This window comes from Oncorhynchus masou, chromosome 27 (assembly GCF_036934945.1).
Source record: "Oncorhynchus masou masou isolate Uvic2021 chromosome 27, UVic_Omas_1.1, whole genome shotgun sequence".
Taxonomy (NCBI): Eukaryota; Metazoa; Chordata; class Actinopteri; order Salmoniformes; family Salmonidae; genus Oncorhynchus; species Oncorhynchus masou.
The window spans coordinates 42,427,464-42,451,981 of record NC_088238.1 but is presented as its reverse complement, the minus strand read 5'-3'; the positions used below and the strand labels follow the sequence as shown (position 1 = coordinate 42,451,981).

The window sequence follows — 24,518 nt, the reverse complement described above, 5'->3', positions numbered from 1 at the left end:
CGGGGTTTCAAAACTACATTCCTTTTGACATCACTGTATAATTATTTGTACTTGAATGAACAAGGACTGTATGGAGAGAATTCTGTTAACTGGGGTGTAATCATTAGTCCAAACAGTTTCATTTTGCAACTAAAACAAGAGTTTCTATTAGACAAATTCGGGTAAGTCCCTCTCCAGTTCATTCCGTTTGTTTCCATTTAAGAAACATTTTGCAACAGAATCGGCGGAATGAATACACCCCATGTGCCCTAAGAACACAGACAGTAGGCAGGTTTCCATTGACCCAGTTGTATTCCACAAAAGTAATGTCAACAAAAAATGTGATTGTGACATATGTAATGGAAACGGCAGATGTATAGGAGTTTTATTTTTAAAGATCAACAACATTTTTATGCATTCGACAGGGGTGGATGTTATTTTGTCAAACTTTCTTTATTGCGACAAATGATATAAGGAAATTTGCCAATTAAAATAAATTAATGAGGCCCTAATCTATGGATTTCATATGACTTTAAAAAAAAAGTAGAGGCGTGGATCAGAAAATCAGTTAGTATCTGGCATGACCACCATTTGCCTCATGCAGCACAACACATCTCCTTTGCATATAGTTAATCAGGCTGTTGATTGTGGCCTATGGAATGTTGTTCCACTCCTTCAATGGCTGTGTGAAGTAGCTGGATATTGGCGGGATCTGGAACATGTTGTCGAACACGTTGATTCAGAGCATCCCAAACATGCTCAAAGAGAGACATGTCTGGTAAATATGCAGGCCATGGAAGAAGAGGAAGAATTCCTGGAATTGTGTACAGATCCTTGCGACATGGGGCTATGCATTATCATGCTGAAACATGGAGTGATGGTGGCGGATGAATGACACAACAATGGGCCTCAGGATCTTGTCACAATATCTCTGTGCATTCAAATTGTCATCAATAAAATGCAATTGTGTTTGTTGTCCGTAGCTTATACCTGTCCATACCATAACCCCACCTCCATCATGGAGCAAACTGTTCAACCACACAACCCCATGCACGTGGTCTGCGGTTGTGAGGCCGGTTGGACGTACTGACAAATTCTCTAAAACGACATTGGAGGTGGCTTATGGTAGAGAAATTAACATTCAATTCTCTGGCAAGAGCTCTGGTGGACATTTCTGCAGTCAGCATGCCAATTGCACGCTCCTCAAAACTTAAGACATTGGTTGTATTATGTTGTGTGACAAAACTGCACTTTTTGGAGTGGCCTGTGTAATTATGCTGTTTAATCAGCTTCTTAATATGCCACACCTTTTAGGTGGATGGATTATCTTGACAAACAAGAAATGCTCAATAACAGGGATATAAACACATTTGTGCTCCAAATTAGAGAGAAATAAGCTTTTTGTGCATCTGGAATATTTCTGGGATCTTGTAGGAACTACACTGGACTTTATGCAAACTGGAAACCACATATCCTGAGGTCATATTTATTGTAGCTAGGGATTTTAACAAAGAAAATTTGAGGAAAACGCTACCGAAGTTCTATCAACACATTGACTGTAGTACTCACTCTGGAAAAACACTGGAACACTGCTACTCCCCCTTTCGAGATGCCTACAAGGACCCCCTCCCCCCCTTCGGCAAATCAGATCACGACTCCATTTTGCTCCTCCCTTCCTATAGACAGAAACTCAAACAGGAAGTACCCGTGCTAAGGTCTATTCAGCGCTGGTCTGACCCATCGGAATCCATGCTTCAAGTTGTTTTGATCTCACAAACTGGAATATGTTCCGGGTAGCCTATGAGAATAACATTTACGTATACACAAACATGGTGACTGAGTTCATCAGGAAGTGTATAGGATATGTTGATCCCTCTGTGACTATTAAAACCTACCCAAACCAAAAACTGTGGATAGATGCCAGCATTCGCGCAAAACTGAAAGCGCAAACCACCGCATTTATCCATGGCAAGGTGACTGGGAATATGGTTGAATACAAACAGTGTAGTTATTTCCTCCGTAAGGCAATCAAACAGGCAAACCTCAGTACAGAGACAAAGTGGAGACGCAATTCAACGGCTCAGACGCATGAACAATGTGGCAGGGTTGACAAACAATCATGGATTACGACGGGAAAACCAGCAACGTCGTGGACACTGACGTCTTGCTCCCGGACAAGCTAAACACCTTCTTCACCCGCTTCACCCGAGGATAACACAGTGTCACCAACACGGCCCGCTCCTACGAACTGTGGGTTCTCATTCTCTGTGGCCGGCATGAGTAAGACATTTAAGCGTTTTAACCGTCACAAGGCAGCCGGCCCAGACAATATCCCTAGCCGCATCCTCAGAGCATGCACAGACCAGTTGGCTGGAGTGTTTTACAGACATATTCAATCTCTCCCTATCACAGTTTTCTGTTCCCACTTGCTTCAAGATGTCTAGTATTGTTCCTGTACCCAAGAAAGCAAAGGTAACTGAACTAAATGACTACCGACCCATAGCACTCACTTCTGTCATCATGAAGTGTTTTGAGAGAATAGTTAAGGATCATATCACCTCTAACTTACCTGACACTCTACACCCACTTCAATTTCCTTGCCGCCCAAATCGATCCACAGACGATACAATTGCCATCATACTGCGCACTGCACACTGCACACTGTCCTATCCCATCTGGACATGAGGAATACCTACGTAAGAATGCTGTTCATTGACTATAGCTCAGCCTTTAACACCATAGTACCCTCCAAGCTCATCATTAAGCTCGTGGCCCTGCGTCTGAACCCCGACCTGTGCAACTGGGTCCTGGACTTCCTGACGGGTCACACCCAGATGGCGAAGGTAGGAAACAACACCTCCAGTTTGCTGATGATCCTCAACACAGGGGCCCCACAAGGGTGCATGCTCAGCCCCCTCCTGTACTCCCTGTTCACCAATGACTGATTGGCCAAGTACGCCTTCAACTCAATCGTCAAGTTTGCAGATGTCAGAACAGTAGTAGTCCTGATTACCAACAAAACAGAGGGTGCACCCCTCTATATTCATCGACGGGACCACAGTGGAGAAGTAGGAAAGCTTCAAGTTCATCGGCGTACACATCACTGACAATCTGAAATGGTCCACCCACTCAGACAGTGTGGTGAAGAAGGTGCAACAGCACCTCTTCAACCTCAGGAGGCTGAAGAAATTGGCCCTAAGACCCTCACAAACTTTTACAGATGCACGATTGGGAGCATCCTGTCAGGCTGTATCACCGCCTGGTACGGCAACTGCACCGCCTGCAACCGTAGTGCTCTCCAGACGGTGGTGCGGTCTACCCAACGCATCACCAGGGGCACACTGCCTGCCCTCCAGGACATCTACAGCACCCGATGTCACAGGAACGCCAAAAAGATCATAAAGGACATCAACAACCCGAGCCACTGCTTGTTCACCCTGCTATCATCCAGATGTCAAGGTCAGTACAGGTGCATCAAAGCTGGGAAAAAACAATTTCTATCTCAAGGCCATCAGACTTTAAAAAATATATATTTATGGCGGTGCCTTCCGGTGCTGTATGTGTCCTGGAGGGCAGGCAGTGTGCCCCTGGTGATGCGTTGGACAGACTGCACCACCCTCTGGAGAGCACTACGGTTTCAGGCGATGCAGTTGATACAGCCCGACAGGATGCTGTCAATTGTTCATCTGTAAAAGTTTGTGAGGGTTTAGGTGCCAAGCCAGATTTCCTTAGCCTCCTGAGGCCCTGTTGCGCCATCTTCACCACACAGTCTGTGTGGGTGGTCCATTTCAGATTGTCAGTGATGTGTATGCCAAGGATCTGTAAGGTTCCTCACTGTGGTCCCGTCAATGTAGATAGGGGGGTGCACCCTCTGCTGTTTCCTGAAGTCCACAATCATCTCCTTTGTTTTGTTGACGTTGAGTGAGAGGTTGTTTTCCAGGCACCACACTCCCAGAGCCCTCACCTCCTCCCTGTAGGCTGTCTTATCATTGTAGTGACTGGGTGTATTATTGATACACCATCCAAAGTGTAATTAATAACTTCACCATGCTCAAGGCGATATTCAATGTCTGCTTTTTTTCAATTTGACCCATCTACCAATGGGTGCCCTTCTTTGCGAGGCATTGGAAAACCTCCCTGGTCTTTGTGGTTGAATATATGCTTGAAATTCACTGCTTGACTGAGGAACCTTACAGATAATTGTTTGAGTGGGGTACAGAGATGGGGTAGTGATTCAAAAACCATGTTAAAACCTTTTATGGCTGCAGTCCCTGTACAGGGATCAACATCAGGGGAAATTTCAGAGTGACAAGTAATAGTACTTGATAAAACTCAAACTTTCATTAAAACACACATGCAGGGTACTCAATTAAAGCTACACTCATTGTGAATCTAGCCAACATGTCAGATTTTTAAAATGCTTTTTGGCGAATGCATGAGAAGCTATTATCTGATAGCATGCAACCCCCCGAAATACACGAAGGGGACGTAAACAAAATAATTTGCGTAGACTATATTATAAAACATTCATTACCTTTGACAAGTTTCTTTGTCGGCACTCCTATATGTCCCATAAACATCACAATTGGGTCTTTTTTTCGATTAAATTGGTCCATATATACCCAAAATGTCCATTTATGAAGACCGTCAGATCCAGGAAAAAACTCAGTTTCAAAACGCAACGTCATTTTTTAAAATTAAAAAAGTTGCCTATAAACTTTGACAAAACACTTCAAACTACTTTTGTAATCCAACTTTAGGTATTAGTACACGTTAATAATCAATCAAATTGATCATGGAGCGATCTGTATTCGATAGCAGCAAGTCAACAAATCATGGACGATTTTCTCTCTTCCATAACTTTCTGTTGTGTACTCGATGACAGGAAGTGCCTATTTCTCATTCCACCAAAGATTAACTTCAACTCAATTCCCAACACTGGCGACATCGTGCGGAAGCTGTAGGAACTGTAAACTGGACCCTATCTATTTTCTCTTGCCATAGACAATACAGAGACTGGCGGAGTGATATTTTTTGTGTGTTTTTTGTGAACAGATTTCCTTGGGGTTTTGCCTGCAACAGACGTTCTGTTATAGTGACAGACATGATTCAACAAGTTTTAGAAACTTCAGAGTGTTTTCTATCCACACATACTAATCATATGCATATACTATATTCCTGGCATGAGTAGCAGGACGTTGAAATTTTGCGCGATTCTTAACAAAATGCTGAAAAAATTCACACGCTCCTTAACAGGATTTATACACCATTTTGCACACATAGTTCGTCCGTGCAACTTATTCTCTGACTTGGTAAGCATATTTATACTCCTTAAGTTATTTACTCAAGACATTTCAGCTTTTCATTTTTTATTAATTTGTAAAAATATGTAAAAACATCATTCTGCTTTGACATTATGGGGTATTGTGCGTAGATCAGTGACACAAAATCTAAATGTAATTTTAAATTCAAAAACAAAATGTGGAAAAGGTCAAGGGCTATGAATACTTTCTGAAGGCACTATACATAGTATGTGAAGCAGGTAAATGCATTTATATATTGGACTGGTATATCTATAAATTTACTGTACCAGTCAAAGTATGGACACACCTACTCATTCCATGGTTTTTCTTTATTTTTACTATTTTCCACATTGTAGAATAATTATGAAGCCATCAAAACTATGAAATAGCATATATGGAATCATGTAGTAATCAAAAAACTGTTAAACAAATCAAAATATATTATATATTTGAGATTCTTCAAAGTAGCCAACCTTCGCCTTGATGACAGCTTTTCACATTCTTGGCATTCTCTCAACCAGCTTCACGAGGTAGTCACCTGGAATGCTTTTCCAACAGTCTTGAAGGAATTCCGACATATGCTGAGCACTTGTTTGCTGCTTTTCCTTTACTCTGCAGTCCAACTCATCCCAAACCATCTCAATTGGGTTGAGGTCGGGTGATTGTAGAGACTAGGTCATCTGATGCAGCACTCCATCATTCTCCTTCTTGGTCAAATAGCCCTTACACAGCCTGGAGGTCTGTTTTGGGTCATTGTTCTGTTGGGTCAATGTTCTTGTTTCAACTGTTTTATTGCTCTGTTTGTAAACAAATCATAGTCCTGACGACCTAAAACATTCTGTAAATAAGACCTATTGTGATCTGATATTTCAATTCTTCTTTATGGAAAATGCCTTTGTAAATGGTCAATATCTTCATTTATTGTTATCAAGAGTTTATAAAACGTTCACGGCCATGTAAATTACTTTATTAAAACAAGCATTAAATGGATTTTGTCATCGTGTTTTTTCTTGACAACATCATCAACTTGAGGTGGATGCGCAATACTGAACTTGAGAAACTATCTTACCGACCATTTTCTTTAATATTGATTAAGTTGAAGGGGCATGCACATGCAGGATCCCCATTCTCTGCCTATTGAAATGTCTCTGTTCCAATGGGCATGACGTCACTGCTTGGTCTGCTTTCTCGCACATCTGTTGGGCTTCACAGACTTCTTCCTTTTTTACACCTTGGTTCAGTTGTGGTCCTGGCATTTCATAGGTTGCAGCTGCTAACATGTCTGTGCCAATGACAACGGCAATGCATATATGAATAGTGATACTACTATACTGCAGGTAAGTATACATACACATTCAAAAGTAATTATGTATAGTGTCCATGACCATTTACATTGGGTTTCACAGACTTTCCTTCGCACCTTGGTTCTGTTGCGTCCAGGCTGTCACGATAGGGTACAGTTTGTTCTCCTAGCTCAGTTCCAGACAGCACAGCAGCACACCATCGCTAGCTTAGCTCACTGCTATGATTCATATTTGCCACTGGCGTCACTAGTGGGGCTAAGACAACCAGACTGTTGTTTTTGGTTTTGGAGAGTTGTTTATTTATTTATCTATTATAATATACATAGATTCGAAACATAACATATACACCTCCTATATTGTATTGTATGCTACATACCAATGTCATCATGCTAGTTTATAACACACATACTGCACAACACAATAAGCATAACATGTTTAGTAATAGTAGTTCATACTGTAGTTTTGAGCAGCCAAAATTGAAATCTTTGATTTGTCACTCATAAACAACATCAACTAGTGCGAATGTGTGATAAAACTGTATTTATCTTAAAGACTGTATGTTGTCTATTCCCTGAAGAACACTGTGACCGATTACCACTGACAAGATAATGTAGCAATTGTGTATTCGGAGGCTACAGTGTAAAAGTGTGTTCGGTTTACGTTGTTCAATTTGATCTCTAGTAGTATCAAAACAAATCTTTAGAGAGACATTCACACAGATTGTGACTGAGCATATGGCTGGTCCCCAGTGCTGGCCTGTCTTCCACTGTCTGGCAAACAGAGATGACAATTCCCCACCCTTTTCTCAAGTTGGCCAAACCGCCACCCAAGGGCCTAATCCTGTCCTTTCCAACCTCAACCCCTCCTACAACTAATGCTGGGACTGGTTCTCACTCACTCGCTCGCTCACTCACTCACTCACTCTCTCACTCTCTCACTCTCTCACTCACTCTCTCACTCTCTCACTCACTCACTCACTCTCTCACTCTCTCACTCACTCACTCACTCACTCACTCACTCACTCACTCACTCACTCACTCACTCACTCACTCTCTCACTCACTCTCTCACTCTCTCACTCTCTCACTCTCTCACTCACCACTCACCACCACCACCACCACTCACTCACTCACTCTCTCACTCTCTCACTCACTCACTCACTCACTCACTCTCTCACTCACTCACTCACTCACTCACTCTCTCACTCTCTCACTCACTCACTCTCTCACTCTCTCACTCTCTCACTCTCTCACTCTCTCACTCACTCTCTCACTCTCTCACTCACTCACTCACTCACTCACTCACTCACTCACTCACTCTCTCACTCTCTCACTCTCTCACTCTCTCACTCACTCTCTCACACACACACACACACACACACACACACACACACACACACACACACACACACACACACACACACACACACACACACACACACACACACACACCTCGCTTCTAGTCCTTAGGAAACTTTGCACAAGCATTTCGCTACACTCACAATAACATCTGCTAACCATATGTATGTGGCCAATACAATTTGATTTGATTTGACACACACACACACACACTCACAAGCCCATCCCAGCAACCACTCACCCTGGGGCTGACTCGCTTGCAAATACACACACACACACACACAAACACACACACATGGCCTATCTCTGCCATGGAGAGGGCCCTTCCCTTTCCTCTATATAAATGGATTCAGAGGGACCCCAGCAGCAGCCTGTCTTTGTGTGTGAGAGAGACAGACACTCAGCTCCTGAGGATCGACTCTATCAGACAACTGCAGCTTCTTCAACTTCAACAGAGGTGAGTTTACTCTTCAGTGGTCACTGGTCAAGAAATGTTTACTGTCTCCAATCTATTTTTTTTTATACTGCATGTATTTGACAATGCTTTGATGAAAAGTAATGCGATGCCTCATTGAATGCATCATTTGCAGTACTCTAAATTCAGTTGCAGTACTCTAAATTCAGTTGCAGTACTCTAAATTCAGTTGCAGTACTCTGAATTCAGTTGCAGTACTCTGTCGTTTTGCTGTATAATAGTATTTTTTTCCCTCTAGGAAACGTCCAAATGCTGGTAAAAGCAGAGTTTATTATGGGGTGGGGTGGAGGGGGGGCTGTGGGCTAATGAGAGTCCTAAATGGAAGCTAATGTTACAGTACCAGAGTGAGAACTGAGTGCTGGTTTGAATGGTTCTTTATTCCACATCATGTAATCTGGTTCAGAATCATTTGTTTCTGTTTTTTTCTTTTCCTTTACATCCACATTTTGTTGTAAAATGCTGTTAAACTATGGATCATTTTTACCTTTCAGGAGTCACATTTGTTCTTTGCACAATGCTTCCGTGTCTAAGTACACACTACATCACACGGTGTATATGGGGGACATTGCCGTAGCGCAGGAGCACTGTGCAAAGTGCAAAAAAATATTAAAAACAAAATTATAATCTGGTAACATGACGAAATTAGAACATACTCTTCAACAATGTGCGTCATAAAGAGAACACAATTGACACATTGCTCCGTTTACGAAACACTATTTAAATAGTCACCTCTATGTAACACACATTGTTCAGGAAAAAAAAATTGAATTAAAGGAAAACTCCACCCAAAAACTACCTTTTGGTATTTGTTTCATTAGTACATTGTTGACATAGCCCCAAAACATTTTGCTCGTCAGCAATCGAGATTTCAAGACATATAACTTTCAAAATACAGAAATCGTCCCTGTGTGATGCATTTTGCATCATACGATGCTGTGTTTTGCAAATTGCATCATACAGGGAGGATTTCTGTATATTATAATAAGGTTTGCGGTATTTTTTGCACTTTGCACAATCATTTATTTTGCCCTATGAACATGTTACCCTATACAAACAGTATTATATGGCATCATCCATTGACTAATAGCTAAAAATAGTCATAACTTGCAGCATTTCCACCACAAAAAGGCACAGCACTGTCCCAGAAAACATCGATAAAAACCTGTGGTGATGTTGTTTCTCCACAATCAGCATTGACCAGCTAATGTTCAGCTGAAGGGGGTGACGGGCACGATGTGAGCGTGCGTGCACACACGTTTGTGTGCGTGTGTGTGTGCCTGGTGTGTGTGTGTGTGTGTGTGTGTGCCACGGTGAAACAGTGCTTTCACTGTGCAGGTCCATGACTCACCTTTCCAACACTGGCAGGAGACCATCCCACACCCCAAACCTGTCTCCTCGACCAGCACAGCACAGCACACGCCCATTACATAACTAAATTCTTAAATAGTTGTTTGTGCCACAAAGCTGCATGACGTATATTGTGCCATACTTACATTTTCATTACAACAACCATTGTGTATTTAATGACTAAAACAGCATTACCATACTTACATACACCCCCCTCTCTCCTAACCCCAAATAAAATAGGCTTTAAAAGAAGAGACCCCCAGGGGATGGTTGGTTGAGGTAATTCCTTTTTCAGTGCTGCTTTATTGACTTACGGTATGTCTCGAGATCTTTATTTACATTTAACCCACTATTAGTAATGTTGCACCACTGCTTGTACTATATGATGGGGTCTAATAGCTTGTCATTTTATGGACCGCTAAGTTTGGACTTACTTATAGTTTGTTAATGTATATTATTACCTAACTAATTTTAATTGTGCAAGGTAATTTGTTAGTTTTACCACAGATACTGGCATAATTTTACTGGTGAAAATTATAAATATTACAACAACAAATAAATACACATTGATTCTAAGCAAAGGAATCTGATGACATGGTTGTGTCCCCCACACACTGACACTAAAGTTTCCCTTGTCATTTACGACCCGTTTTCTCTCTCTAATTTTAAGATTAACGGCACAGTGTGGTGACACACTGACCACAAGGGACGGAGAATAACACAACATGCCAAAACAAACAACCAAACACCCCAAAACGTCTGACCTTGCCAACTGCTTTTCTGGAATCACATCCTCAGTAGGCTCCTCTTTATACAGCACGGAAATAAACAATGAGAGAAAAAACAAACACAGGCTCTACTCTGTGAAACCACTGAGCATTTCAAACCTAGCTTTTCTGACCTAGTCACTACAATAATGCACACTAATACACACATAGAAGTGGTTCCCAAAGTCCTACTAGCACAGACTTCGCTGATAAATACTTCTTGAGGGAAAACGTACTTGATACGATTGTGATGTGTGTTGTCTCACCTAGCCAACTTAAGATGAATGCACTAATTGTAAAGTCGCTCTGGATACGAGCGTCAACTAAATGACGGAAATGTCAAATGTAATATATATCATTGTTTTGACATGTGGTTTGTGTTAAAGTTTACGTGCACCTCGTCCAGGTCAGTACTCAAGTTCGCTATTGCTGCCCTACCTCAATGTGAAACAGGTGGTTTGTGGGAACAGTTCATCTCTTAGCATCTGCAGCACAACTGGGAGTGTCCTCCCCAAGGGCTAGCTGAATATGAATGGAGTCGTCATGTGATATGATACCATACCTAGGAATTGTCTGCTTGTCTGTTTGACTCTCTGTCTCTGTCTCTCTCTGTTCGTCCATTTGTCTGTGTCCCAGGCCCGTAAGGTGACGTTTCAGCGCTGGTACCATGTCTGACTCAGAGCCCGCCGCCAAGCCACAACCCCAGGTGTCACACCGCGGACGCAGTGCCGCCCCCATCGCCACCTCCAATGCAGATGGGGAGGAGGTGCCTGAGTTCGAGCCCTTCGGCCTGATGCCCCGAGGACCTCCTCCACTCCAGGGTGAGGAGGAGAAGGAGCCTGTGTGTGTGTGTGTGTGTGTGTGTGTGTGTGTGTGTGTGTGTGTGTGTGTGTGTGTGTGTGTGTGTGTGTGTGTGTGTGTGTGTGTGTGTGTGTGTGTGTGAGTGTGTGCACGTGTGTGTTTGAGTGTGTGTGTGGTGTGTGACAGAGAGAGAGAGAGACAGAAGTGTGTTTGTATGTCAGAGTGTTGGTTTGTGAGTCAGTATATGCCTTGGTCACAAACGATAAGAGACCCTACAACGACACGTTTCCTGTAGATTTAGGATGCTGGCTGACAAATGAATGGCATTCCGTTCAGAGTTATCTTAACACACGCCTTCAGACACATCCTGAGTCTACCAGCCTCGTCACTGTTCTCCTTTCCTCAGCATTATCTCGCTAGAACACAAGACAGGCCTAGAAACACAAGGCAGGGTTCTAAAATAAGAATGGACTGACTGGAATATAGAACCTCTAACAGACTGGAAGCGACTTCAGCTTGTCCCCTCGTGATAGGTAATTCAAAGTAAAGTTCAAAGTAAAAAAAAGTTTATTACAAAATCAGGGGGCAGGCAACCGACAGGTCAAGGGCAGGCAGAGGTCAATAATCCAGAGCAGAGTCCAAAAGGCACAGAACGGCAGGACGGCTCAGGGTCAGGGCAGGCAGAATGGTCAAAACCGGGAAAAATAGAAAACAAGGACTAGAGCGAAAACAGGAATACGGGAAAAATGCTGGTAGGCGTGACGAGACAGGACAAACTGGAAACAGACAAACAGAGAACACAGGTATAAATACACAGGGGATAATGGGGCAGATGAGCGACACCTGGAGGGGGGTGGATACAAGCACAAAACAGGTGAAACAGATCAGGGTGTGACAGTCATAGCCATCTAAATAATATCTTGTAGCAAGTTTCCCAAAAAGAACAACCAACAACAACCACGTTGTTGATCTTCGACTACAGTTCATCATTTTTACTATATGTCACCACAGTCTACAGACAAAGCTGTCTGTCTACCCTAAGAAGAGAAGGTTCCCAAAGTTGAACACGCAACGTAATCGACCTTCAGAATGTCTCTACCACTCTTCATACATTTGAACTTGCAGGATACCATATGTTACGTTATGTTGACGATAGAATCGCTAGTTGCTACGTCCATTTTTGGACTTATAAATGAATGATATATGCACACTGATTCTTGAAGAAGGCAACTTATAAATGCCTCATGATTAGTTCAACTGTCGTACATCATCAGAACCCAAAACAAACCATGTTTGTAAACAACATAAATGTAAACAATGTAAATGCCTCAAAATCTGGTTAAAACAATCATTTAGATATCATGGATGTTCAGTCCTTCAAATCAAAATGTATCAGTCACATGCGCCGAATACAACAGGTGTAGTGAAATGCTTACTTATGCACACCTAACCAACAATGCAGTTTCAAGAAAATACAGATAAGAATTAGAGATAAAAGTAACAAGTCATTAAAGAGCAGCAGTGAAATGACAATATACAGGGACTTGCCGTGCGGTAGCAGAGATAACAGTCTATGACTTGGGTGGCTGGAGTCTTTGACCATTTTTAGGACCTACCTCTGCATCCCTAGCTCTGTCTATGAATTTGAGAGACGTTACATTTCTCCAGGCCCATCCCTCAGCTTTTTGCTGAAACAGAGGTGTATTGGAATAACTGCTCAAGGTCACATGGAAAAATATCAGGGCCCAAGTTACGATGACAAGTCTGCATCTCTCTCTCTTCCCTTTTATATTCCTCTCTCGTCATCTATCTCTTCCTCGTTCTCTTCCTGCTCTCCTATCAGAGTTCTTGGACATCTGGGATGTGAACATGCTGCGGAAGCCAGACGAGGTCAATAAGCGGCAGCACACCACCCACCTGTATGCCACTGACCACCTCATCGTTCGCAGGGGACAGGAGTTCCAGCTGAAGGTGACCTTCGACCGTCCCTACAAGCCCTCCGACGACCAGTTCGCTGTGGAGTTCGTCATCGGTGAGATAAAAATGAAACACCTAAAAAAGTTTCCTAAGCTAAAAAAAGGTCTAACTCTGTATCAGTGGTTACTGGTTAAGAAGTAGTTTACTGTACGTACATCTAGAAACTTGCATCCAGATGCAGGGTACCAAAAGTAAAGGAATGAAAAAATATAGTTTTATTATGATTCAAGTGGCGGTTACATTAAGTGCGGGAACATTCGTTGTATCTTTTTTCATTGAATGTTCCCCGCAATTAATTATAACCGCCACTTGAAACGTTATAAAACTAAGGAAGAATATGTGCAGGTATTTATCTTTCTTCCCTGTATCAGTGGTTAGGTCTACCATAGGTCTACCATAGCTCTAGTCCAGGGTGTTAGTAAGGCTTGGTGTAGGGTGAAGTTGCCCCTAGACCCTGATCTTTGGTCTGTTTTACATGTTCTCCACTAATGGTAAAGGTTAGGTTTGGGGGATGGGAAGTTGATCCTAGATCTGTACCTAGAAGAAACTGCACCCCGGAGCCAAAGACCAGAGCTAGATATACCCCTGCCCTGACATGTCATTCCCCTGTTCCTTCTATCCACCAGGGGGCAGTCCCCAGTTTAGTAAGGGCACCTACATCCCTGTGTCTGTGGCCAGTGACCGCCAGAGCCCGTGGGCCGGCCGGGTGGTGGACAGCGCAGACAATGTGGTCACGGTGGGGATCACCCCAGCGCCCGACTGCATTGTGGGAAAGTGGCGCACGTACGTGGCCGTGGTGACGCCATACGGAATCCGCAGGACAAGGCAGGACGAGAATCGAGACGTCTATATCCTGTTCAACCCCTGGGTGGCAGGTCTGTGACACTCACTGATGACAGCAATCACACTAGCCTGTTAATACAACAGTTGTTTGTGCTGATTTGATTGATTGATTTAGCTCTATTAATCTCATTCGTCTATTCATTTACATTCCGATAACAGATTCCATTCTATTGTTCTGGCTTCCTTCCACCAGCTGATTCTGTGTTCCTGGATGATGGCAATGAGAGGGAGGAGTGTGTTCTCAACGAGGTGGGGGTCATCTACCACGGGGCGTTTGACGACGTGTCCGAGCGGCCCTGGAACTTTGGCCAGGTACAGAGAGACCCATTGCACCACTACTAGCTACGCAATGATTGGTTTTTGGTGTGGTGATACGCTATCTGTACCATGCAGAATTCATTTATAACTACTGTGCATGTAAGTCATTATACGTCAAATAGCAGAACGGTTGTTTTTTAGTCCATACACATTACCTGTCTGTCACCTTTTTGTTTTGGCTTTAAGACACCGTCACCGATTCTCTATGTGATCGTCAAAGAAGTTCAGTGCACACTTAACTGAACTTTGCTTGTTGCAGTTTGACTACGGGGTGCTGGATGCGTGTCTGTTCGTCATGGATAAAGCTGCCATGCCCATCACCAACAGGGGGGACCCCATCAAAGTAGCCCGGAAGGCCTCAGCCATGGTGAGGGTTACGGGGTTACCACCGGTCCATACAGAGAACCCATTAAGATCACAACGTTCTTACAGCGCAACCGTTTCATACAGTAGATTTATAGGGGGGGGGGGGAACTCCATGGAGGCTTGAGAAAAGACTCCTTGCCAGAAGACACGTTTCAAATCAAATCACATTGTATTAGTCACATGCGTCGGATACAACAAGACCTTACAGTGAAACGCTTACTTCCGAGCCCCTAACCAACAATGCAGTTTAAAAAATATGGATAACAATAAGAAAAAGTCACGAGTAATTAAAGAGCAGCAGTACAATATCAATAGCGAGACTATACATGGCGGGGACTGGTATAGAGTCAATGTGCGGGGACACCGGTTAGTCGAGGTAATATGTACGTGTAGGTAGAGTTACTAAAGTGACTATGCATAGACGATAACAACAGAGAGTAGCAGCGGTGTAAAAGAGGAAGAGAGGGGTGGGGGGCATTGCAAGTGGTCTGGCGCTCTGGTACCGCTTGCCGTGCGGTAACATAGAGAACAGTCTATGACTAAGGTGGCTGGAGTCTTTGGCAATTTTTAGGGCCTTTCTCTGACACCGCCTGGTATAGAGGTCCTGGATGGCAGGAAGCTTGGCCCCAGTGATGTACAGGGCTGTTCACACTACCCTCTGTAGTGCCTTGCGGTCGGAGGCGGAGCAGTTGCCAAACCAGGCAGTGATGCAACCAGTCAGGATGCTCTCGATGGTGCAGCTGTAGAACCATTTGAGGATCTGAGGACCCATGCCAAATCTTTTCTGTCTCCTAAGGGGGAATAGGTTTTGTCGTGCCCTCTTCTTCATTTGTACAGAAGAGAGATTTGTACTTACAACTCATAAGCTTGTAACAGGCTATTTGCATCCAAAATGGCACTCTATTTCACATATAATGCATTACCTTTGACCAAGGTATTCCATATATAATGCGTTACTTTTAACCAAGGTATTTCCTATATAATGCACTACTTTTGTCCCGAGTATTCCCTATATAATGTATTACTTTTGACCAGGCTATTCCCTATATAATGCATTACTTTTGACCAGGCTATTCCCTATATAATGCATTACTTTTGACCAGGTTATTCCCTATATAATGCACTAGTTTTGACCAGGGCCCATTAGGCACTTTTCAAAAGAAGTGCACTGTAAAGGAAATAGGGTGCCATTTTGGATGCGGACAACCGTATGTTTGCCTCTCTCTCCCAGCTGAACTCTCGTGACGACGACGGGGTGCTGGTGGGGAGCTGGAGTGGTGACTACACCTACGGAGTGGCACCCACCTCCTGGACTGGAAGTACTGAGATCCTCCTCAACTACTCCAGCAGCAAGATGCCCGTCTGCTATGCCCAGTGTTGGGTCTACGCTGCCGTCTTTAACACCTGTGAGACCTGCATAAGGCTACAATATTCCCCAAACTTTCAGAAAATTCAATTTATTTCTGAAATCTGTAATGATTCCAGAAATGTTTAACAAGATTTCCCAAAAATCATTGAGGCAAAGGTTTTTTTGGGGGGGGTTTTACAATGCTAATGAGTGAAATATTTGGGAGGATTTCATAATTAATCACTCAAATTAATTTCCTACTATTTGATGTGCAGAATCCCCCAAAAAGTCTGAACATTTTTTGTTGTTGCTGATGATACAGTTTCTTTCCTTCCCCCTCGGCAGTCTTGCGCTGTCTGGGGATCCCCGCCAGGGTTGTCACCAACTTCTTCTCTTCCCACGACAATGACGGCAACCTGAAAACTGACATCATCCTAGATGAGAACGGCAGAATTGACAAGCAACGCACCAAGGACTCTATCTGGTAGAATTGTTCCAGTGACAGACAAATCACTTTCTGATTCGATTTGATTTGAGCATTTAAAAATACAATTCATGAGTGGAGAGACTGCATTTAGAATGATTTATGGTAATGTCAAATAATGGAATGGATGTGTTGCCGTAGGAACTACCATTGCTGGAACGAGTGCTACATGAGCAGGCCAGACCTTCCTCAAGGGTTTGGGGGCTGGCAGGCTGTGGATGCTACGCCCCAAGAGACCAGTGATGGTGAGGTGTTCATACACACAAGCATGTACGCACGCACGCACGCACACACACACACACACACACACACACACACACACACACACACACACACACACACACACACATATACTGTAGAAACATGCACAAGCGCTCACACATGCGCACACATGCGCAGCAACACGCACACAAACACAGAAACACACACACATACGCCGAAACAAACACAAACACACACACACAGAAACACACACACAAACACACAATTTAACTGACCATGTTATTATTTTTTACATAACCATGTTATGAAAGCATTTCGCTACACTCGCATTAACATCTGCTAACCATGTGTATGTGACAAATGAAATTTGATTTGATTTGAAATGTACACGCTGAGTAGTCACTATATTATATCATTATTTGGGGTATTACTAATTCCTAATGTGTCTTTCATTGTATCCAGGGATGTACAGGTGTGGCCCTGCGTCTGTCCAGGCCATCAAACATGGCCAGATCTGCTTCCCGTTCGACGCACCTTTCGTGTTTGCTGAGGTAAATACGACAACAATGAGCCATCCTAGTGCCGCAAAACACCAACTGCACAGGACGGTATACAAAATGTTACAACCCCTTATTGGTCACTTTCCAAGACAGTCCATTTTTGTTTGCATCAGTTTGAATCAGTGAGCTCAATTGTAGTCATGAACATACGGTACCAGCACATGTGTTTTGGTATTACTCGTATATATGACTTGTATATGACTAAACATATCAATAGATAATTACTGGAATTTTACATGATGAAAGTGTGCCATTTTTTTTCCTATAGGTGAACAGTGATGTGGTGTTCTACTCGCGGAACCCCCGAGATGGAACCCTGGAGCCGGTCAAAGTCAACAGCAGCCATGTTGGTAGGATGGTGGTGACCAAAGCTCCTGGCCAAGACACCCGGCGTGACATCACTGACCAGTACAAGTTCCCCGAAGGTAAGAGAGGAGGGAGGAGGGAGAGTCGCAGAGCAAAAGCCTAAAAGGACACTTTCCCAGACACAGATTAAAAATGACCTATGCAGAAATCACTCCACCATTTCCTGCTGGCTAAAATTCTCATGGTTCGCCTAATTTCAGTGTACGTGACAAAACAAGCAAGTATCATGCAGAGAGTCATTGTACCATCTAAACAGTGGCATTTTCAGCTGTTTGAAGCTGGTGTACAAAGCTCTAAGTAAACGACACAAAGATGAAACTTAAGCACGGGTAGCAGATAAATAGGGCACAGAACAAATCTAACATTTCTTGGACTTGCTTTCAGTGAGAATGACAGATCTATAACTCAAATTTACATGTGAATGTAAACTGCATTAAAACTGCATTGTTGATTAAGGGCTTTTAAGTAAGCATTTCACTGTGAGGTCTACGACATCTGTTGTATTCGGCGCATGTGACAAATAACATTTGATTTGATTTAAATGTGAAAAGAAGGGTTTTGTCTCTGCGTGAACAAGGTACGACCACCCGAAAAACCCAGATTCTGAATGGGGACTACTTCTGAAACAAGCTGTGGTCTCCCACATCCACAGGTAGCCCCGAGGAGCGCACGGTTCTGGAGAAGGCAGAGGAGTACGGTTGTCAGCGTGAGAAGGTCACCCTTCCAGAGGCTGACGTGGAGCTGAACATGCCCCTGATCGAGGTGAGGGTGGGGGATGACTTCGAGCTGAAGCTGGAGTTCAACAACAAGAGTGGCCAGGCTCGCACCGGGGAGATGTATGTCAGTGGCAACGTGGTGTATTACACAGGCGTCACCAGCTCTGAGTTCCTCTTCAAGACCCCTAAAGTGACATTGGATCCCATGAAAGGTGGGCAGGTGGGGGAGGAGGGGTGGTGTGTGTTGGTTGGTTGGTGGGTTCTTGTAAGATCAATATTCTAGTTACTAGTGGCAAGCCAGTTGCTCTCCAATATTTCTAAAGCAAGACCCGACAAAATACATGCAAATGAAAGTAAAACTCAAGGAGACAAAGCATATCCTAAGAAAGTCCTCTCTGTGTGTCCACAGCTGAGAAGAAAGTGATCCAGGTGCGTTCCCAGGACTACATGAGAAAGCTGGTGGAGCAGGCCAACCTTCATTTCATTGCCACTGGGAAGGTCAAGGAGACGGGTCAGATTGTCACCGCCATGAGGGTCGTCACTCTTCACAACCCCAAACTCTCTGTCCAGGTCAGAGGTCATGTTTTTAGGAGTGGAAATATGTACACAGCCTGAAACAAATCAATTTGTACTCTATAGAGCAGGGGTGTCAAACATACACCCTCCCCCGCAAGGGGTCCAATCCAGCACATTTTTTATGTTTTGTATTGGGGTGGGGGGTGGGTGTTGGGGGGGGGGGTGAACTCAATATACTTTAAAATGACAAAAACCAAATCGAAATTGTAGAAATTATAATGGACCTGCGTTCATATAATATCTTGACTGTGTTCAGCGTTGCTAATAATCAGCTAAATGAACGCTAGACAGTCAGGGAGCACTGAAAAATTCATAGCGGACTATTTTGGGCTAATTCTGGACTGCGAGGAAATACAACCAAGTTTCAGTGCAGCCCTCCGGACCGTGTTGAAGACCGAATAAAGACTGAATTCTGCAAAATGAGTTTGACATCCCTGGTATAGAATGCAACGTATTTTCCAAATATGCTCAGTTTATCGATCCTTGCTGGGTCTTCACAGACAGGATCAGGACCTACTCTCATCCCCTCTCTGTAGGTGTCTGGTCTGGCTAAGGTAAGTGAGGAGATGTTTGTGGTTGTGGAGTTCACCAACCCGTTCAAGTTCAACCTGGAGGATGTGTACATTCGCGTGGAGGGGCCAGGCGTCATGCCACCCAAGTATAAACATTACAGGTGAGCAGAGTGATACCTGTGTGTGTGTGTGTGTGTGTGTGTGTGTGTGTGTGTGTGTGTGTGTGTGTGTGTGTGTGTGTGTGTGTGTGTGTGTGTGTGTGTGTGTGTGTGTGTGTGTGTGTGTGTGTGTGTGTGTGTGTGTGTGTGTGTACTCATGTGTGTATACGTGTGTATTCCAGTCTGATCCTGGCTGGCTCGTCCCTGACGTGGACAGAGAGTTTTACCCCACGAAGGGAGGGACCCACCAAGCTGATGGCCAGTCTGGACTGTGCTGCACTCAGGCAGGTGTACGGTCAGGTCCAGCTGACCGTCAAGCCCTGAGCAGCACAAGGGAGATGGCACAGCTATTACAAGACATCTATAGCACAGCTAGACAGCCTATTTACAGCTCAATTACAGCCCAGCAAGCAACAATTAAGATTTTTGTTTTTTCTTCTTCTTCTTCTTGGATGGATCATGTAATTTCACAAAAGAGGCAATATTTTTTCTAAACTATGCAACATTTGGTGTAGTTCAATGTATTTGTTTTCATTTCTATACAAGGAAAACACAACTACATCATAGCTAATACAGCCCAGCTACCATCAGATTCGAGATTGGTCTTGAATGTTAGGCCTAATACATGGTTCAATCTATCTTCACAAGAGATGCAACATTTTCTAACCACAAGATGCAACATTTATTGAAATTGATGAAAAGTTAAATATCCCTGTGCCTTTTCTTTTCTGTTTTGACTTCTATGCAAGAGAAATACTTAAGTAACCCAAATTAAAAAGATGAACATGAATATGATTGCATGTTATCAATTATTGTGTTTTTATGGCAATATACTTTGGTTTTGAAATGTCCAGATAAGGTCTTTTGAAATCAAACATTGAGTGTATCCTATCGGCCTACATGCATGCTGTCAAAATTAGAGTTCTTCGAGCACCCAGTTCGAAGTTTGAAGTTGTGGACCTTGCCCTATGCGCAACAGGGATGAGTGAGTAAGTGACATGAGCACGTCTGTGCTTCGTTCACCTCCGCACAAGTCGAGGGGTTACTTTCAAAGGCTGTGTTTACACAGCCATCCTAAGGTTTTTACTTCATGTACCATTTTTCCCCCCCTGTACTGTTCTGACACCCATATAAGATTAGCGCACTCACACTGACGTATTCTCTGAAATAGCACGCAGATGCAATGCTCATTTTCTTTCACTGTTCCTATCCAAATTTGGTGTGGTAGTCTTGGTGATGGCAGGTCATGTGATAAAAATATATACTACATGTACAAACACGTCTATGGTATGAATCAGAACTCAAAAGACCAGATTCCATGTGTTTTCTTTCTGTTTACACACTGGGAAAAGATATACCAGATATACCAAATAAGTGTCAAACGATCAGAACTGAGCTGCCTGTGTAAACATGAAATGTTTCAAGCTATTATTTTAACACAACTATTTAAGAACAGTATCCTCTTTTACACGCTGAGACCAACTCTGTTCAACAGTTCAAATGCGTGTCCAGCAAAGGCCAGCATGATAATACCTGATATCATACAACAATCTCTATTTTGCCAGACTTAAATCTATAAAAACCATAATTTACAAATGAGCCAGAAATACAAGAGTATTTATTTTATATGTAGGACATAGAGCATGATGAAACTAAGAGGCTCAAATTGAAAGTGTAGTTACTTACTAACACAAGCAGCCCAGCCTCATACAACTGTCTCTGAATCATACAGTTGAAGTCGGAAGTCTACATACACCTTAGCCAAATACATTTAAACTTTCACAATTCCTGACATTTAATCCTAGTAAAAATTCCCTGTCTTAAGTTAGTTAGGATCCCCACTTTACTTTAAGAATCTGAAATGTCAGAATAATAGTAGAGAGAATTATTTATTTCAGCTTTTACTTCTTTCATCACATTCCCAGTGGGTCAAAAGTTTACATACACTCAATTAGTATTTGGTAGCATTGCTTTTAAATTGTTTTACTTGGGTCAAACGTTTCGGGTAGACTTCCACAAGCTTCCCACAATAAGTTGGGTGAATTTTGGCCCATTTCTCCTGACAGGTTTGTAAGCCTCCTTGCTCCCTCCCACACTCTTTTTCAGTTCTGCCCAGAAATGTTATATGGGATTGAGGTCAGGGCTTTGTGATGGCCACTCCAATACCTTGACTTTGTTGTCCTTAAGCCATTTTTCCACAACTATGGAAGTATGCTTGGGGTCATTGTCCATTTGGAAGACACATTTGAGACCAAGCTTTAACTTCCTGACTGATGTCTTCAGATGTTCCTTCAATATATCCACATCATTTTCCTTCCTCATGATGACATCTATTTTGTGAAATACACCAATCCCTCCTGCAGCAAAGCACCCCCACAACATGATGCTTCCACCCCCGTGCTTCACGGTTGGGACGGTGTTCTTCGGCTTGCAAGCCTCCCCCTTTTTCCTCCAAACATAATGGTCATTATGGCCAAACAGTTCATGGTTCCATGGTGTTTATACTTGCGTGCTATTGTTTGTACAGATGAACGTGGTATCTTCAGGCATTTGGAAATTGCTCCCAAGGATGAACCAGACTTGTGCAGGTCTACAATTTTTTTCTGAGGTCTTGGCTGACTTCTTTGGATTTTCCCATGATGTCAAGCAAAGAGGCACTGAGTTTGAAGGTAGGCCTTAAAATACATCCACAGGTACACCTCCAATTGACTCAAATGATGTCAATTGGCCTATCAGAAGCTTCTAAAGCCATGACATCATTTTCTGGAATTTTCCAAGCTGTTTAAAGGCACAGTCAACTTAGTGTATGTAAACTTCTGACCCACTGGAATTATGATACAGTGAATTCTAAGTGAAATAATCTGTTTGTAAACAATTGTTGGAAAAATTACTTGTGCCATGCACAAAGTAGATGTCCTACTGACTTGCCAAAACTATAGTTTGTTAACAATAAATTTGTGTAGTGGTTGAAAAGCGAGTTTTAATGACTCCAACCTAAGTGTACAGTGAGGGAAAAAAGTATTTGATCCCCTGCTGATTTTGTATGTTTGCCCACTGACAAAGAAATGATCAGTCTATAATTTTAATGGTAGGTTTATTTGAACAGTGAGAGACAGAATAACAACAAGAAAATCCAGAAAAACGCATGTCACTCAAGGACAGACTTGTCCCAAAGCCACTCCTGTGTTGTCTTGGCTGTGTGCTTAAGGTTGTTGTCCTGTTGGAAGGTGAACCTTTGCCCCAGTCTGAGGTCCTGAGCGCCAGGAGCAGGTTTTCATCAAAGATCTCTCAGTACTTTGCTCCCTTCAGCTTCCCCTCAATCCTGACTAGTCTCCCAGTCCCTGCCGCTGAAAAACATCCCCACAGCATGATGCTGCCACCACCATGCTTCACCGTAGGGATGGTGCCAGGTTTTCTCCAGACGTGATGCTCATCATTCAGGCATACAGAGAATCTTGTTTCTCAAGGTCAGAGAGTCCTTTTGGTGCCTTTTGGCAAACTCCAAGCGGGCTGTCATGTGCCTTTTACTGAGGAGTGGCTTCCGTCTGGCCACTACCATAAAGGCCTGATTGGTGGAGTACAGCAGATATGGTTGTCCTTCTGGAGAGTTTTCCCATCTCCACAGAGGAACTCTGGAGCTCTGTCAGAGTGACCATCAGGTCTTGGTCACCTCCTTGACCAAGGCCCTTCTCCCCCGATTGCTCGGTTTGGCCGGGCGGCCAGTTCTAGGAAGAGTCTTGGGGGTTCCAAAATTCTTCCATTTAAGAATGACGGAGGCTACTATGTTCTTGGGGACCTTCAATGCTGCAGAAATATTTGGGTAGATCTGTGCCTCGACATAATCCTGTCTCTGAGCTCTACGGACAATTCCTTCTACCTCATGGCTTGGGTTTTGCTCTGACATGCACTGTCAACTGTTGGACCTTATATAGATAGGTGTGTGCCTTTACAAATCATGTCCAATCAATTGAATTTACCACAGGTGGACTCCAATCAAGTTGTAGAAACATCTCATGGAAACAGGATGCACCTGAGCTCAATGTCGAGTCTCATAGCAAAGGGTCTGAATACTTATGTAAATAAGGTATTTCTGTTTTGTCATTATGTGGTATGGTGTGTAGATTGATGAGGGAAACTCATTATTATGATTTAATCCATTTTAGAATAAGGCTGCAATGTAACAAAATGTGGAAAAGATCAAGGGGTCTGAATACTTTCCGAATGCACTGTACATACAGAGTGCACTCTGTTCAAGACAACAATGATATCAAATTAAAGAAAATGAATTGTACACTACTTCTACTTATAAAACAATTGTCTACAAATTAAAACAACAAAGTAATTTATCATAGCGCATAGGTTTATGATCAGAGGCGAAGTGAGAGTGAAAATGCTTGACCATGCACCTTTGGTGTTCATGATGAAGTCATGTGATTGGGGAGAAGTGTGTGTGTGTGTGTGTGTGTGTGTGTACTTTGTACGTGTGTGCCTATAACTGTGTGCGTGTCCTTCTGTTCATTTTTTCAAGCCAGAAAATCATAACCTTAAGTTGCTGCGACAAGACACAAATGTAGATTAGAGAGTGGGATACTTCATCACAATGCTGAAAACATAATGAGCTCCTCGTCTGTGATTTGGAGAAGATGGCGTCCGTGTGACAAGGTGAGTGTGTTGTTCTGCTTCCTTGTGAACACATTGAGATGATAGAAAGTCTCCACTTTGAAGTCTGTGTTGTTTTG

At 43.1% G+C, this 24,518-nt stretch overlaps 1 protein-coding gene across 1 annotated transcript; it reads left to right on the top strand.

Annotated features, from left to right (window-relative positions):
- Positions 1–8,291: 8,291 nt before the first annotated feature.
- On the top strand, positions 8,292–20,569 carry LOC135516205 (coagulation factor XIII A chain-like). Its single transcript, XM_064940325.1, has 15 exons — positions 8,292–8,400; positions 11,169–11,353; positions 13,177–13,365; positions 13,937–14,185; positions 14,347–14,465; positions 14,731–14,838; positions 16,069–16,243; positions 16,531–16,669; positions 16,811–16,914; positions 17,354–17,442; positions 17,720–17,876; positions 18,470–18,745; positions 18,943–19,103; positions 19,646–19,782; positions 19,962–20,569. Exons 2-15 carry the CDS (start codon positions 11,200–11,202, stop codon positions 20,101–20,103), a joined length of 2,199 nt encoding a protein of 732 aa, XP_064796397.1. The 5' UTR covers positions 8,292–8,400; positions 11,169–11,199; the 3' UTR covers positions 20,104–20,569.
- The last annotated feature ends 3,949 nt before the right edge of the window (positions 20,570–24,518 follow it).